General features: G+C 41.1%; 2 protein-coding genes across 4 annotated transcripts in view; one reads left to right on the top strand and one right to left on the bottom strand.

Moving 5' to 3' along the window:
- Positions 1-16,600, top strand: part of LOC129767553 (cadherin-99C) — a 442,929-nt gene that overhangs the window by 59,325 nt on the left and 367,004 nt on the right. The gene's annotated exons all lie outside the window — the stretch shown is intronic.
- The window catches only part of LOC129780682 (uncharacterized), a 30,585-nt gene continuing 23,389 nt past the window's right edge, over positions 9,405-16,600 (bottom strand). The window contains exon 3 of the mRNA XM_055789137.1: positions 9,405-9,552. Coding sequence (XP_055645112.1) covers positions 9,405-9,552 — 148 coding nt within the window. The remainder of the gene's footprint in view (positions 9,553-16,600) is intronic.

A 16,600-nucleotide genomic window follows, 5' to 3' on the forward strand; every position in this document is an offset into this window, starting at 1 on the left:
CAACGCATCAAGTTTTGAGATTTTTATATAAAAGCATGTTATTGAATATAATTCCGCAATCTAAAGGAACATTAAACTCATTTTCTATACAGTCAAAAATATTTCTTCTCTGTTTTTGAAGTAATTAAAACGAAAAATGGCGCTAAAACGATAGAATGAAGAGAACCAGAAAAAGTTATCATATTATCAAATTGTCAGCGTTATGAAACCTTTAATTTGACACTATTGACAATTTAGTAGGAAGCACCGTTCCTGAGATACAAAGAGGGGGTAGGTTCAAGACCATCGGTCGCGTTAGGACAACCTTCCCCTATAGGATGGACTTCTGAAAGGGGAAGGGAAATCGCAGAGGAAAGTGAGAAGTATTCAGAGTAATAAAAAACATAAAAAATAGTATATAGCTTTGCTACAATACGGTGAAATTCTTATTTAATACAACTTATTGATTGTGTGACGTGACAACGCTTCGCGGAGACTGTTTATTCGCAAAGAGCGCGTTGTCACGTTACAAAATGCATGCCGATTTTTGCAAAGTTCTTGTGAGTTTTTTGAAAAACTGAATATACAGGAATCTACATTTATCTTTCGTTGACAAATCATAGAACAAAGCTTATTGGTATGTTTTGAAACGGCACTGAAAATACAACATCAATGTTCAAAAGTCGGAAACCGCAAAAAGACAGGTTTTGTCACGTCACAAAAGTATTGGGCTGGCAACAAGCGAATTCAACTGTAAGATATTCTCCAACTGAAGATTCTTGTAGGAAATTTTCTCAATTTCACTTTAACACCTTTTACCAATTGGAAATTGTGTGATTTATGCATGAAAATGAGAGAAAACCTGTTTTTAGTGAGTCAATACGTTGTCACGTCACGCTGGAATGGGTCTAATGTGTAATTGATTTTCTCAAGAAAGTCACAATCTTCCGCCCTGAAGTGATCACGGGTTGGGAGCTGTCCTCGCCCTCAGTATATCCTTTTTTGTGCCATGGTTCATTGTCACTTGCTATGACACATTTGCATATTCCCAAGTTTGCGAACGAAAAACGCAAAAAAGCACAACACCACAACACTGTTTGAATACAAATTCATTTCGAACAAAGCCATTCTAACTGTATGTCTCAGACGCTGTCTTCTGAGACTTTTCTTCTCATAGGCCCACAACAACACAACGCCGCACCAATAATAATGGCATGGTTCAGTGTTGTCATCGAGTTTGATGGCAGCAAACCTCCTGGGCGGAGGCCGAGTGGGGGGAGCGACAACGATCTGCAGCACATCTCACGTACCAGCTGTCAAATAAGTCGAACTGAATTGAAATCAAAAGCATGTTCAGAGCGCGCCGTTCGTTTGCCTCAGTGTATAGTTTTTTTTTCAATTAAAATTCTTGTGCTCCCCGCGCGCAGCGAATATCGCAAAGGCATCATGGGAGCATTTTTGTGCGGCCCAAATCCCGCGGAATATCATCACCTGCCGGTGTTGATGTTGCACACCGAAGGAGGTTAGTTTAGTGGTGCGGTGTGACATTTAGGTTATCTATTTTTTTTTATTTCAAGCAAAAGGTATGACATTTGGAAGTCTATTTCTTTCGTGCGGCTCCGAGTCAAACCGCAGTTTGGAAAAAGGTGCAACTCATGATTGGCTTAATGGCGAAGATGATGTGTATCGTGCTGTTTTCTTCCCATGAGGCTGAGAGCTGGTGGTATTATTTTCCCACAGTTTGAACTGATTAATTCCACATTAAGTACACAGTACAATTTCGGTGTTCAACATAATGTTTTTTTTTTTCATCCAACGCAAACACAAGTGCCGATCAATGCATTCTAACAAAGTTTTCAATTTCTTTAAATAATCACTGCAGCACACAGACGCACGGCTTCTCCCGCCCTGTGTAGCAGCCAGAAGTGGGACGCAGTGAGTCCACTCCCCATAATCTTTATGGCAATAAATTATTTCCCCGAGGTGAAGAAATTTATCGCCGCCGAGGGGACAGCTGGACACAACGGCAGCCATATTAAATCAAAGTGGAACACGTTTGTAATATATTTGACCGGGAGATGTACGGCGTCGAGTGTGGGGCTATCATAATCAGCTTCCTTCCAGTTTAACGCTTTAACGATGAGGAAAAATGAGTTTTATCGAATGATAGCGCGCTTTTTTGCATAGCCAATAAAATTTTGGTTTCTGTTGGGAATAGATACATAACGAGTATTACTGAAATAACATAAGTTTTCTTTTTATATCGAAATTTTTAATTTTTATTAGGAAGAGTGGTACTGCACTTGACAAAAAGATACGGAACAGCGGAGAATATTGACGTAGAACTACGTCTTTCAGTTCTATACTGAGTGTAAGTTCAACGTTTCGAAAACGAGTGCGTTTCGGCGGACCAACTATATTTTGAGTGTTAATACCTCCTAACCAACCACTTCATTCCAAAGACAAAATGTCTACGCGTTATCTGCTTGTTAACTATTGATCCAAAAACTTGTTTCAATAGCTTAAAAATTGCTTTATTTCTTTGAAGCAGACTATTGAAATCACAAAAAATCTGTATGTAAGCTGGCCGCTTGGCTATCCACTCAGTTATAATTGTACACCGGTTGGAGCATGTTATCGCTGATGCAACGTAGATGTGGCGAAGCTAGCTTCGTTCATCAAGAAAGTGCTGATGAACGGTGTCAGCATCAAGAGCCCGTATGTGTGCAAACGAAGGGTACTGGTGCGTCGTGTTCGTTCAAGCATCTACCGCTATCTCCTCGCTGCTACCGGGGAGAAGAAAACAACAACCGCTGGCCCAAAAAATAAAACTTACTGCTGTGATGAAGGTGACCAGCAGCTGGCCGAAAGCAAAAGTCAACTAAATTCTCAAGAAATCGCTGCACAGAGGCCGCGGCTGCGAAAAATGTAAACATAATCACGCACAACACGAGATATGTTGGGGGTCTTCGTAGCCTCTTGGTTGCGCGTTCGCTTACTAAGCGAGCGATCGTGAGTTCAAACTTAGGGCCTTCAGTTGACCATCCTTGTGTTGTTATAGAATAACTACGTCCACGCAACAATCATTAGCGATGGAGATCGATCCACGGTGCAACGAGGATCGATTCATCAATACAACTGCTCTGCTCTGCAAGAAACATCGGACTGTTGTGCTATTAATAACTCAACAATGATCAATATCAACTGTCTCCGTTGTCCGGTCTGCTGAACAATGGAAAAACAGAAAGAATACCCTTACACTTAAATGGGTTCTTCTTTTTCTTAAATGTGCCTAACGTTCCTAGAGGAACTACTCCGTCTCAACGTGGTAATACTTGCGTCAATTTTATTAGTACTTAGTTGAAATTTCTATGCCAAATAATACGCCTTGAATGCATTCTGAGTGGCAAGCTCTAGAATACGCGTGACCACAGTGCAAGTCGGAGGAAATTTCTTTGACGAAAAATTCCACTGACAGAACGGGAATCGAACCCGAACCCGAAAAGCATGTAAAGTGTGACGCTAACCACTCGGCCACGGGGGCAGACGCCTAAATGGATACTACTGTGTAATTTACCACAAAGTAATGGAACAGGAAAAAAACTCTTACGCCTAAATGGCTACTACTATTGTGTGATTTACAATTTATAGAACCACAAACAAGTACATGGACACGATTAAAGCCCAGCTCTGTAACAGCTAAAATGCTAACGAGTCTAAATAAATAAACAAATTGGACAAAAAAAAAACACGAGAGATTTTGTTTTGTTTTCAGCAAAACAAATGTCAAACAGTTCTTCTCAGAACAGGAAATTTCCGCGAGAAAGTCCCTCAAATAGTGTGATCAAACTCACTCAACACTCCGAAGAACCGAGAACGAAGAAGCAAAAGAAGAAACGTAAAAGTATGAAGAAGGAGAAAGAGATTTCGGAGTCTGATAGATCTGAAAAAGAAGATAAGTCTCTGGATGATAGCGTAGAAGAAGAGGGAAGCGAAGATGGAGATAGCTCCGAAACGGAGGAAGAGACCTCGGAGAGCTCCGAGAAAGATGCAAAGAAAATAACCGACGAAATAAGCGACATCATCATAAAGGTCCCATGAAAGCCCAGTTATCATCTCGCTAGTTTCTGTCCAGGAAGTTGCCAACTTTTTCTGGCCAACTGGAGGAATAGCCTCTGATTATAAGCAGCTGCGAGACGTCGACAAAAGCATGAGGTTTTTCGAACATCGAAAACCTAGCGCGTTTGCAAGAGTGCCTGAAAGGAGAGGCATTAGAGGTGGTGAGAACAAGACACCTACTACCTAAGGCAGTCTCGAAGATTATCGGAATCCTGCGGATGCTGTTCGGTCGCCCAGAGGCGCTGCTCAATATGTGCTGATGAAAATCCGCAATGCGCCTCCACCGAAAGCAGATCGATTGGCGAGTTTAATCAGCTTCGGGCTTCAGGACTGACCACTCACTTGATGAACCCGATGCTGATTCAGGAGCTAATCGAGAAGCTGTTCGCTCATTGTGAAACGGAAAAAACCAGGGTTCATCCGGAAGAGAAAGGACACCGTGTAGGATCCGTGGAAGAGTCGACCACAGGGTTAGGAACTGAGATAAGTTCCGGAAACTCCGTTGGGAAGCTAGTACGAAGGTGGAACCAGTTGTGTCTTAACGAACATGGCAATTTTCGATGCAAGCTGAATTTGCGATGCAACGTCGATGGTTGTAACGATCGTCATAATCCACTGCTACATCAAGAGAGATCGATTTGCAACATTCACGCCACTCTGCCGGAACCCTTCGTCATTTTCTTGATGGCTAAGCTGTACTGAGGTCAGCCTCTGTGGACACACTCGCCTTTCTAGACGAAGGATCGTCATATACGCTCGTAGAGAAGTCACTCATTAGCAAATTGGGAGTGTAAGAGGAATAACCCCACCACTTCGTGTGATGTGAAGTGCTGGAGTTTCCAGGGTCAAGGAGGACTCACGGAGAATTGAACTGTTTATATCCGCAAGAGAATCAATGCAACGTTTCCACATGGAGAGTCTAAAGCATCCGCCACAAACTCTACCTTTGTCGGAGATATTTAAGCAGCGGGGGCATATACGTGGTCTACCAGTCGCGCACTCCCAACAAGCAACTCCGCCGAATCTCATCGGGCTGAAGAACATTCATCTATACGCACCGATCTAATCTAGAATGGGGTGACCAGGGGAGTCGATAGCTGTCAGATCGAAGCTCGGATGGACCGTCTACGGACCAACGGGTTCCTTTTATTTGGACAGTGGAATCGTCGGGCATCAAACATGCAGTATGCTATCGAACCAAGAGCTCCACGACCTGCTCAAGAAAACTTATACTCTGGAGGAATCCGAAATTTCTGATGCGTTGTTGGATGACAGAAGTGCGATGGAGATCCTGGAGAAGACGACTGCTAGGGATGGTGATTGCTTTGAAACGGGTCTTTTATGGAAGGAGGACGATCCCAGCTTTCCTATGACGGTGCAGCGCATACAGAGCATAGAAAGGTGCTTGCAGAAGGATGCCGAGCGGTATGAGACAGTTCGTTGCATGATTGGCGAATATCTTGCGAAAGGATACACCCACATAGCGACGCGTTCGGAGTTGAAAGCGTTCGATTGTAGCAGGGTGTGGTACATCCCTCTAAACATAGTCTTCAATCAGAGGAAGCAAAATAACATCTGGTGTGGGATGCTAGAGCGGAAGACAAGGGTATCTCGTTGAACTCCGAGCTGCTAAAGGGTCCGGCTGTGTTGACCACACTTCCCGCGGTGCTTTGTAGATTCCGTGAAAAGGTGATCGGATTCGGGCCAGATATAAGAGAGATGTATCACCGGATGAGAATTCGTGAAGCTGATAAACCCCTAACGTACTCATCACTGGAGCCAGAAGCACTAGAAGCTTTGACACAAGATCATTTCATCCGCGGTGTTGGAGCTCAAACCAAGAATGCCGTTCCGCCCACCAACGAAGCTGTGGTTCTCCGATTGTTATAAGCGCTCGCAAGTGCTGGCCGACAGATAGTGGAAACGATAGGTCACGGAACATTTGCCGTCTTCGATCGAAGGTCGAAGTGACACGTGAAGTCACCGCCATTCACTCGTGGTGACCTTGTGTATATCGCCGATGATAGCATACGAAAAATTGGATCCGAGACATTGTCGAAAGGACCAGAAGGCAGAATCAGGCAGGCAATAGTAAAGATCACTAAGGGTCAGTTCAGGTGACTCGTGGCGAAGCTTAAGGTACCAGAGGTTCAGGATTGTAAATCTGGAGTGCAGAGAACTCCACCAGAATTACGGAGAGGGGGTATGTAAAGGGCGAACACGAAATTATTGCGACACATTCAACAGGGCATAACTTTTTTACCATTGGGTAAAAATCAACCAAATTTTTCACACTTTCTCATTGATGTGTATTGTCTACATGCTGTCAAACTCGAAGTCGTGTTTTTCGATTCAACGAAAATGGAGGTAAACCAACGCGAATCGAGAGAACAAATTCTTTCCAAACACCTGAAATTTCCTGACCTGTCGCACCGGCAGTTGGGAAAAATTTTGAACATTCACCGTTCAACCGTCTCCAGAGTGTTGAAGCGGTTCCAGGAGCGGTTGACGTTGGACCACGGCAAAGGAGCTGGAAGAAAACCGGGACCGGAGAACAAAAAGACGGAGGGAAAGGTGAAGCGGATGATTAAAGCAAATCCCAACGTCTCAAGCCGTGATTTGGCTAAAAAGATCGGCATGTCGCAGAGCTACGTTCAGAATGCAAAGAAGAGAGCTGGACTACATACATACAAGGTACAGAACTTCCCAAACTGCGATGAGCGGCAACAATCGACGGCTAAAACTCGGGCACGGAAGCTCTACGAGAAGATGCTGACAAAATATGGCTGCTGTGTGATGGACGACGAAACGTATATAAAAGCAAATTCCGGGGTTGTAGTTTTTCACTGGCAAGAGCAAGTTCGATGTGGACGACAAATTTAAGAAGAAGAAAATGTCGAAGTTCGCCTCCAAGAATTTGGCGGGCCATCTGCTCTTGCGGACTGAGGAGTGAGCCTTTCGTGACAAAGGGCATAGTAAATGGCGAGATCTACAAATCTGAGTGCCTCGAGAAGCGCCTTTTGCCGTTCTTGCAGCAGCACGACGAAGCTCCGCTATTTTGGCCAGATTTGGCATCATGCCACTATTCTAAAAGTGTCCTGGAGTGGTATGAGGCCAATTCTGTCCATTTTGTTCCAAAGGACATGAACCCACCAAACTGTCCGGAGCTGCGCCCGGTGGAGCAGTACTGAGCTATAATGAAGCGGGAACTTCGGAAGAGCAAGAAGACAGTCAAAGACGAGAAGGACATGTTAAGAAAATGGAAAAAAAAACTGAGAAACTGGTACCGGATGACACTGTAAAGACTTTGATGGAGGGCATCAAGCGAAAATGCGTTCAATTTTAAACTCAAGGCTCCATCGATTAACTTTTCTTTTGATTTTTGAAGTAAATATATGTATAAAACTACCCTAAAATTTTGGTTTGATTTTAAACATTATAAGAAAATTGGCATGACATTTTCAGTGTCGCAATAATTTTGTGTTCGCCCTTTACCTACCTCCGAGCACCATATAAATACATTGCGACTTCGTGAGAAAGACGTTGGTGCTGAACGTCAGTGGAAGAATGTGGGCGTGTGTAAGAAATATGAAAACAAAGACATAAATTAAAATGGCTGAAAATTAATTGGATTTGCTTTTAAATAGATGTGAATAGAAAAGTTTAGAGTGAAAATTGAATTGAAACAGATTTGTGGATAGACGCAGAGTTTAAGAGTTACGAAGAAGTAGCAGTCGAAGAAGTGTAGAAGCGTAAGCTTGAGCTTGGGTAGATCGCAGTTGCTCTCCGTGATTGCCCTGATCCAGCTAAATTGCACAAAAAAACACACCGAATGACGCTTGGGGTAGCAAACCTTTTTCATTGAGCTTTAAATAGTCAATAACAACGCCGGCCACGTCCTTACTGTCAACAGGGGAAGGGAAGGAATGTTAGTGTGATATTCACCGCCCGAAGGCCAGAAGGGTCACCTCTTCAGCGTGGTTCCCTAGCGTTTATCAAGGAAGGGATGGTTGTTCGTGGAGGGGTGGAGGTAGGAATCAGGATTCACTGTGGTGAGTGATGTGATGAGAAGTTTATCCATTTCTTTCTTTCCATAATAACCATGGATAACAGCTATTACAACCATCCTCTTTAGGGGGTCTCCGTAGCCACATTCGTTGCGCGTTCGCTTAGTAAGCGATCGATCATGAGTTCAAAACTCAGGGCCCCCATTGACCATCTTTGTGTTGTTACAGAATAAATACGTCCACGCAACAATCATCAACGGTGGAGATCGATCCACGGTCGAAATAAGATCGATTCATCCATACAACTGCTCTGCTCTGCAAGACACATCGGACTGCTGTTCTATAAATAACTCAACAATGATCAATCAACTGTCTCCGCTGTCCGGTCTAACTAGATAATGGCAGAACAGAAAGAAAACTCTTACGCCTAAATGGCTACTGTGTAAATGTGTACCATATCAATGGTATAGAAGAAGGGAATACTCTAACGCCGAAAAAAAATGGCAACTGTGTAATGTACTAATTATAGATATGATAAACATGTGACATGTACACGATTATAATTCGGCTCTGTTACAGCTAAAATGCTAATGAGCCTAGAATAAACAAAAGGGATAAAAAAAACCATCCTCTTTAGGGGCTTTGGACCCTCTGCTATGGTTCTCAATAGTTTCAGGTTCTTTTTCGGATTTCGGATTAGGGATCCGTCATTCGCAGGCGGAGTTCGAAGAAGCGTGGGAGCGTAAGGTGAAAAAAGGGCTCGTTTGTTCTGAAACATTGATTCAAGATCAAAGAATTCATATCACGGACGCCATAGCTGTCCTGAAAATAAAATAAAAGAAAAGATTAGGTTAAAAACTATAAATGTAAGTAAAATATTAACCTGAAAAGAAATGGAAACTAATAAAAATATATTTTAATTTAAAGCTGCTAACAACAAAACGCTGCTGTTAAAATTAGCGCCCTAGACTGATCCGAATAGGTATTGATGCTCAAAACCTTGTGCCTCCAACGTAACGCTTTCATTTTCGAATTCCCCCAAATATTCATTCATCCATTCATTGAGAATTGATTCAGATGCAACTTCAAACAAATGATTACTAAACCAACGATAGTCCTACATCAACCTTGCGGTCAAAGTCGAACCGAGGCACTACAACTACCGAACCCAATTATTACGAGATTCGAACACTACGAGCAGAATCTATTGTTTAATGTTCTAATGATAATTATCAATTGTTCAATAGGCAAACATGAACGAAATGAGTTATCAATTTCTTATTCATGATGCTGCTCAAGTCAGCCCATTGAAGCATCGTCCCGCTCCAACACGGCCTCGTACCGTTCTAGGACGACTTCGCGCACTCGTAAACAATACTTTGCCAACTCCCACGCCGCCGCTGCTAATGCGGCTTTGTCAGGTTTGCCTGCCGGCAGTTGACTTAATCTTATTTTCCGAAGAAAAAAAAAATACACAACTGCCAACAACTGGAACGACTTTATGTATGCAGAAAGTCTTCCACATATGCGACTCTGTTGCATTTCGGATAGGCGACTAACGCGTGTGGCATTTGTTTGAAACTCCGCCGGTTACGTGGCAATCGAATCGGTCCAGGATTATGCGATTCACGGATTCCGGGGAGCCGTGGGCGGTTCGATTTGGCGGTGACCCTTTCTGAAGGCACCAAGTTTGTTGAGGCAGTGTCTGAATGAAATTCGAGTGATTTTTTTTTATGGCAAGCAATGCCGAGGTTTGTCACCGGCACTGCATTAAAGTCGTTTAATATGAAATGTTTATTGATGCTTTAAGATTACATTTTTATTATGCTTCCAGGGAATCAAAATCGCGAGCAGTCGTAAAATATTCTCAGCAGGGTCTCGCCGGTGCTGCATTAGCATCGTGTATTTTGGATTATAGATATTTATCAAATTTGTTAGTTATCGCATAAAACTCGAACACCGCTGGTTCGAACACTCATTATACTGGGGTGACATTGCACATTTCGGAACGAGTTGTTTTTGTTTGTTTCGGTCACTTTGACTTAGCTTTGCTTACGAACCCAAAAATTTTACATTTCTCTACGAGACAAATTTTGCTCTAAATCTAGTACACTGAAAATATTAACTTTGAAAAAATACATAATACTAAAACCATTTCGACTTGAGCTCGAATTTTCTCGAAACGAGTTACTCGTTTCGAAATGCGCAATGCCACCCCTGGTTTCAGAGCGGGGTACCTGTTCAGGAACGGAATGACTCATATTCAAATCTATGATGATTGACAGAGCAGAAATAAGTTTTGCCAGCGTTGAATCTGATTGACACCTCTCAGTCTATCGCTCAAAGTAGACCAAAGTTTCTTTGTCAGGTGACTGGTGCTATGAATTCGCCCGATGACTGTCGTTTTCCTGTTTTGGAAGGTCTAATTGTTCGTTCATCATTTCTAAAAATAGTGCACAATACGAAAAAAAAGGATGAACGAGAGGAAGAATACGGAGAAACAGTAAACTTGTACTCCCGGATTCATCTCTATAGTGAAACTAGTTCAGGTGGGACAGCGCAAGCATCAAAATCAAAAGTGAGGAAGTTAATAAAACAACGGAATGGAACATACTTTCACATTTTCAACGCATCTTATCGGCGTTGTTCAACATAAACGAAACAGATCCACTGTATCCATTAATCACGATGATATTCGAGATCATATCGCCACGTCACGCTTTTTATTGTCGGTAATATTTGTTTTTTACTATTGTCGAGCTCACCGAAACACACATCTCGATTGGTCTCCATCCAGCTCACCACGAGATTGATCTAGAGGGGAAAACCTGTTCCGCAAAGTCACCAGCAAACCGTTCAGATCCGCCACATGTTGTGCGACTCCCTGGCACTTTGATCAATAGTTTCATTGTCGTATTTCGCACAAAAAAAAGTCAAGCGCAAAAGGTACATTTCGAGACGACCACGCGTTCAAATCGTTCGACTAGGCTAGGGCAGCAGCACTTTCGAGCGGGGAGACAGATGCATCTGGTGAAAGTTTTCTCTCGTCTAACGTCTCGTGCTTCCACAGCTTCACGGCGAACCTAGTCCTGATGATGGGAACCGACGAATCGCGCCTCGGACCCCGGCGAAAATATATAAATACGGCAAGGGGCAAAAATGTGATAATTGACACAACATTAATTATATCATTTTCGAATTTCTACCCCGGCTACGATTGGGTTTGTTCACGGGGCTCATACGAGACCTTGGTGGTTGCTTTCTCAAGCGACCAGACCCCGACACCTAAGGAGCGTTTCGTTCCGCGCTCCAACCGACCGGGCACAGCACAGCATTCCTCCGGCTGAAAGCTCTAGTCACAAGTCAGGCGAGATGGCGCATGAACATTTTATAGTCACTGGGAGTCTATAAACATAATCACGGTTCCGAACAGCGGGAAAAAGCTAGGGGATCTCTCGTCATAATTAACTCTTTTTTTTCTACGAACTTTTTTTTCGACTCATCATTATGAATGGCAGTTTGCTCTCAGGTATGTATCCTTTCTTCCCGCAATTATTAATATGTTATTATTTCCGAATGTGCATCATTCTGTGAACTTTCTACAAATTTCCCACCCAGCTAGGATGCAACTGGATGCGAGATAGACCCTTCCGAAGAGTGCGTAGGCTGGTCCGGGCATGTTGAGCGCCCACCCATTGCTATGGTTAAAAGTTGCGTTGAAAGCTTGCTCATACAAGTATCCAGGTTCTTTATCTTATTATTATTATTATTATTAGCTATCCAGGGGCTCTCCAGGGAACTACTGCCATTCCCCGAACGATTTGAATGTTGATTTCTTGTGTAGCGGTATCGGCAACGTGTTGTGTTTATCAACGTATGGTAATTGATTCCTGAAAAAAAAAATTATTGAGTTGAGTTGTATTGAGTTGTATCAGAACAACAATCCTAACGACGTTGAGAGCTCGTAGTTGTTTTACATATCGGCTCCTCTAAATGAATATTAACGAAAGATAGTATCGTTAATCATACCATCGTATCGTATCATTATTTAATTATTAAAGTGCAACTAATGATCAGAAGTTCCACTTCAAACAAATCATTCGCTCAAAGTCGGTTCTATTTTCGATGTACATTCCCAAGACAGCGTATTTTCCTACCCAAATAAATGCAACGGTGCCATTTGACAGATAATTATACCAATTTGTGCGGTATGATCGTGATCTGTGAACTTTCTACAAATATCCCACCCCAGCTAGGATGCAGCTGGATGCGAGATAGACCCTACCGAAGAGTGCGTAGGCTGGTCCGGACATGTTGAGCGCCCACCCGTTGCTATGGTTAAAAGTTGTGTTGAAAGCTCGCTCATACAAGTATCCAGGTTCTTTATCTTATTATTATTATTATTATTATTATTATTATTATTGTTAGCTATCCAGGGGCTCTACAGGGAACTACTGTCATTCCCCGAACGATTTGAATGTTGATTTCTTGTGTAGCGGTATCGGCAACGTGTTGTGTTTATCAACGTATGGTAATTGATTCCTGAAAAAAAAACGCTTTTATTGAGTTGTATCAGAACAACAATCCTAACGACGTTGATAGCTCGTAGTTGTTCTACATATCGGCTCCTCTAAATGAATATTAACGAAAGATCATATCGTTAATCATACCATCGTATCGTATCATTATTTAATTATTAAAGTGCAACTAATGATCAGAAGTTCCACTTCAAACAAATCATTCGCTCAAAGTCGGTTCTATTTTCGATGTACATTCCCAAGACAGCGTATTTTCCTACCCAAATAAAACGGTGCCATTTGACAGATAATTATACCAATTTGTGCGGTATGATCGTTTACAGCCGACTATTCTGGAAAATATGGGAAACCTGTAGGACCTTTCAACAAAGAGATATTTTTGTTCTATAGAAAAATTTCCCCTTCGTCATTGATGATTAATTGTTCAATAAATAATGAACGCATCGCAAATCGAAAGACAGTTTTGAAAACATTTTTGAAATCAATGCAAACAGTTCGAATGATTTTTGTTCCGTCAATGTAACAAATTATCCTTGTACAGAATTTATTAGAGTATTCAAAACCGACCTATCCCTACTACTTTACGGAACAAGTTGTGACAGGAGCGTAGCACAAATACATGCGTTGGCCTTCATTTCACACTATTACAGGTATTATACATTTTTAGCAACCACTGCTGTTGTTTTGCTGTGGTTGTTGATATAGCTGCTTTGCTACTGCTTTGCTACTACTGTTGGTTATGCTTTTACCGTTCTGAATCATATTTCGGACAACATCATATTTCGGACACTTTGTTCTAATATCTTAAAATGCTTAATGCACTGATGATATAACTATCAAATTAATATCACAATTGCTTCTTTAGAGTAATCCCTTGGTTTCACTATCATTTCACATGAGAACTACATTTGAATTATAACATAATCGGCAGAAATCTCACAACACTATTCATTATCGTTTGTGTTTGACGTTTCCTCAGCGTGAGCACGTAAAAATTATCCGTTCATAAATATTTAAATTTCTCCGGTGTTTCATCAGTTCTCATCATCGTTAACAGTTTACTGTGATTGCTTGGTAAGTGATTCGCAGTTGACTATAAAATATAATCAAGTGTAATGTAATTTTCGTCCAAAAAATTACAAAATAAAGTGTCCGAAATTTGAATTCAATCTGTCCGAAATATGATTTAGTTTCCGAAGCTTGATTCTTATTCGTTTCATTTGAAAAGCATTTTATTCGATGATTTTTTATGTATTCAATCAAATAAGTACTGTTGAGGCACCGATGAGCTGTTTGTCCTAATCGTACTACCTCGATAGGAGTAGCCTTGTTGATTATCAATGTTGTTAACAAATTGACAACAAACCAGTATTGTGTTAAAGAGACAAGAAAATTTGATTGAATAGATGTGAATAGTTCGATTATTGAAGAAAAGCGTATATAAAGAGAAGCGTAAGTGTAATTGTAACAGCGAGAGTAAGTTATAAGCTTGAAGAGTATTTTTATTATAAATTATAGGATTTACAGAAATAAAGGAGGGTTTTGAAATCGAAGGAAAGGAATCAGAAAGTGTAGAAAATAGAAAACTACTCATGTGAGCCTCTGTATATTTCTGTATTGTGAAAAAAAAAACTAATTTTGTGAATTTACAGTTACAGTTTTGAACCGTTAGTAAAAATACATGAGCTGTTAAAAAGTGGTTTGCATTTTTTTAAGTAAGAAAATCCTTTCGAACCGGTACCAAAGTAGAAAGCTTAAAAGCATATTGAACTAATTTATTAAAAATATCAATATCAACCAATCAACCAATGCATAAAGTTTAGATCTGTTTTCTGCATCATATGTCTTAAGCGTCCGAAATATGATTCAGAACGGTACTAATTATGTACTGATGCACTTTGCTATGGGGCAATTATGATTAAGTATTTCAACTGGCTAGTGAATATCTAAGAGGTGTAACTCAAAACGTGGGTTTCGATTCTCTTCAGGGCTAAACAGTGCATGTGATGCAAACATATACAAGCGCCCTCCACCAGACGGCATTAACACAGATGCTCTGTATCACTTAGAGTGAATTTGAAGTTGCGAACAAAATCGCACGGTGATTCTCCGCTGACTGCTCCGGTTGCCTTCGGGCGTGGCTTGAATTGTAATTGAATTGAAAAAAATGTCAATGAATGTGGCAAATGTGACAAATTAGTCGCAAGTTAAATTGCTCACATGCTTACGAAAATTGATATTTCGGTTAACCTAACAATTTTGGTTGAAGAAAAAAAACATCGGGTAGTACATATATAATTAGACGAAACAGAGGATCAACCTAAGCTAACTTAACCTAACCTAACCTAAGACTAACGAACATATCACGGACGGGGTTTTCCAAACTAATATGTAATAATTGATGTAATAGTTAGTTAGTAATTAAAAGGAAATATGTGTCATGTTTCATATTTGTTTTATGAAAAATTATAATGATTCCTTTTTGGAAATTTTCCACATCGCCTAATATTGATGAAACTTTATTATTTATTTTCAGGTGAGCTACTCGTATGCGGGATATTTGGATGGTAACGTATTTTTCAACACAATGCATCATTTTTTACATTTTGTTATCACATATGATAATAACTTCCATAACAGTCTTTGGAACATACTGTTTTCGTACTTCTGGAATATCCTTGTATACAACAACAACAACAACAGGTTTGAGATATGCAGGCTAAGTGCTCTCGTGGCCGAGTGGTTAGCGTCACACATTATCAAGCCAGGGGTTCGGGTTCGAATCCCGTTCTAGTCGGGGGATTTTCCATCAAACAAATTTTATCCGTCTTGTCACGCTTATTCTACAACTTGCCACTTAGAATACTTTCAAGGCGTGTTATTTGGCATAGAAATATAGCGTTGGTAGAAAACATCTAATCTTCGGCAGAAAAAAATGCAATGCATGAACAAATAAAATCACATTTTTGAAATGTTTTAAAATGATTGTATGTATGGGAGCAGACATCATTTTCTCTCAGACTGAACGTTAGCTTGGGATAGTACCCAAAATAAATGTCCAAACGATCTCAACGGGGATCGAAACCAATGCCGGCTGGAATGCAAGGCTGTTTTACACGACCGCGATATCCACATAGTCACTGGTGCTGTTGCATAAATGTGTGATAATATTACACCTCATTATACAATGAAGTTGGAAAGTGTTTTCTAAGAGTAAAAAAGAGAGCATGGAGATATACATTCATCTTTCTCTGTCTGGGCCGTGCATGTAGTTTATTTGCAATGTGCCTTTTGTTTCACACGCTCATATTGCTCTTATATTGCTATAGCATATATATTATACAAAAGCTATACCAGTATGGGAGAGTGGCACATTTTCTGTTATTCTTAGGTTTATTCAATGTAATAAATCGGGATGCCAAAACGTATGCAAAAAAATATTTTGGGTGGACTAATAAAAATGACGCGAGTTGAGATGGTGAAGTTCCTCTAGGAATGTTACTACCATTAAAGAAGAAGAAGATGTCAATGGTACCCTGATCCCATCACGACGTGTTTCTTGAGCTTGAGCTTGAGCTTGGGTAGACTGTACAATTCGTAGTTGCTCTTCGTGATTGACCTGAACCAACAAAATTGCACAAAGAACACACAGAATGACGCTTGGGACTAGCAAATCATTCTCGTTGTGCAATTTTCGGTGATTCGAGCTTTGGATGGTCAATAACGACGCCGGCCACGTCCTTACAGTCACCAGGGGAAGGGAAGGAATGTTAGTATGATAATCGCCGCCCGAAAGCCAGAAGGGTCGCCTCTATAGCGTGGTTCCCTAGCGAATATCATGGAAGGGATAATTGTTAATGGGAAGAGGTAAAAATCAGGATTCACTGTGGTAAGTGATGTGATTATGTAAACACGAACTATCGACCACTCAACAACACAAAATTCTGAAAATTTCAT

This window comes from Toxorhynchites rutilus, chromosome 1 (genome assembly GCF_029784135.1).
Source record: "Toxorhynchites rutilus septentrionalis strain SRP chromosome 1, ASM2978413v1, whole genome shotgun sequence".
Classification (NCBI taxonomy): domain Eukaryota; kingdom Metazoa; phylum Arthropoda; class Insecta; order Diptera; family Culicidae; genus Toxorhynchites; species Toxorhynchites rutilus.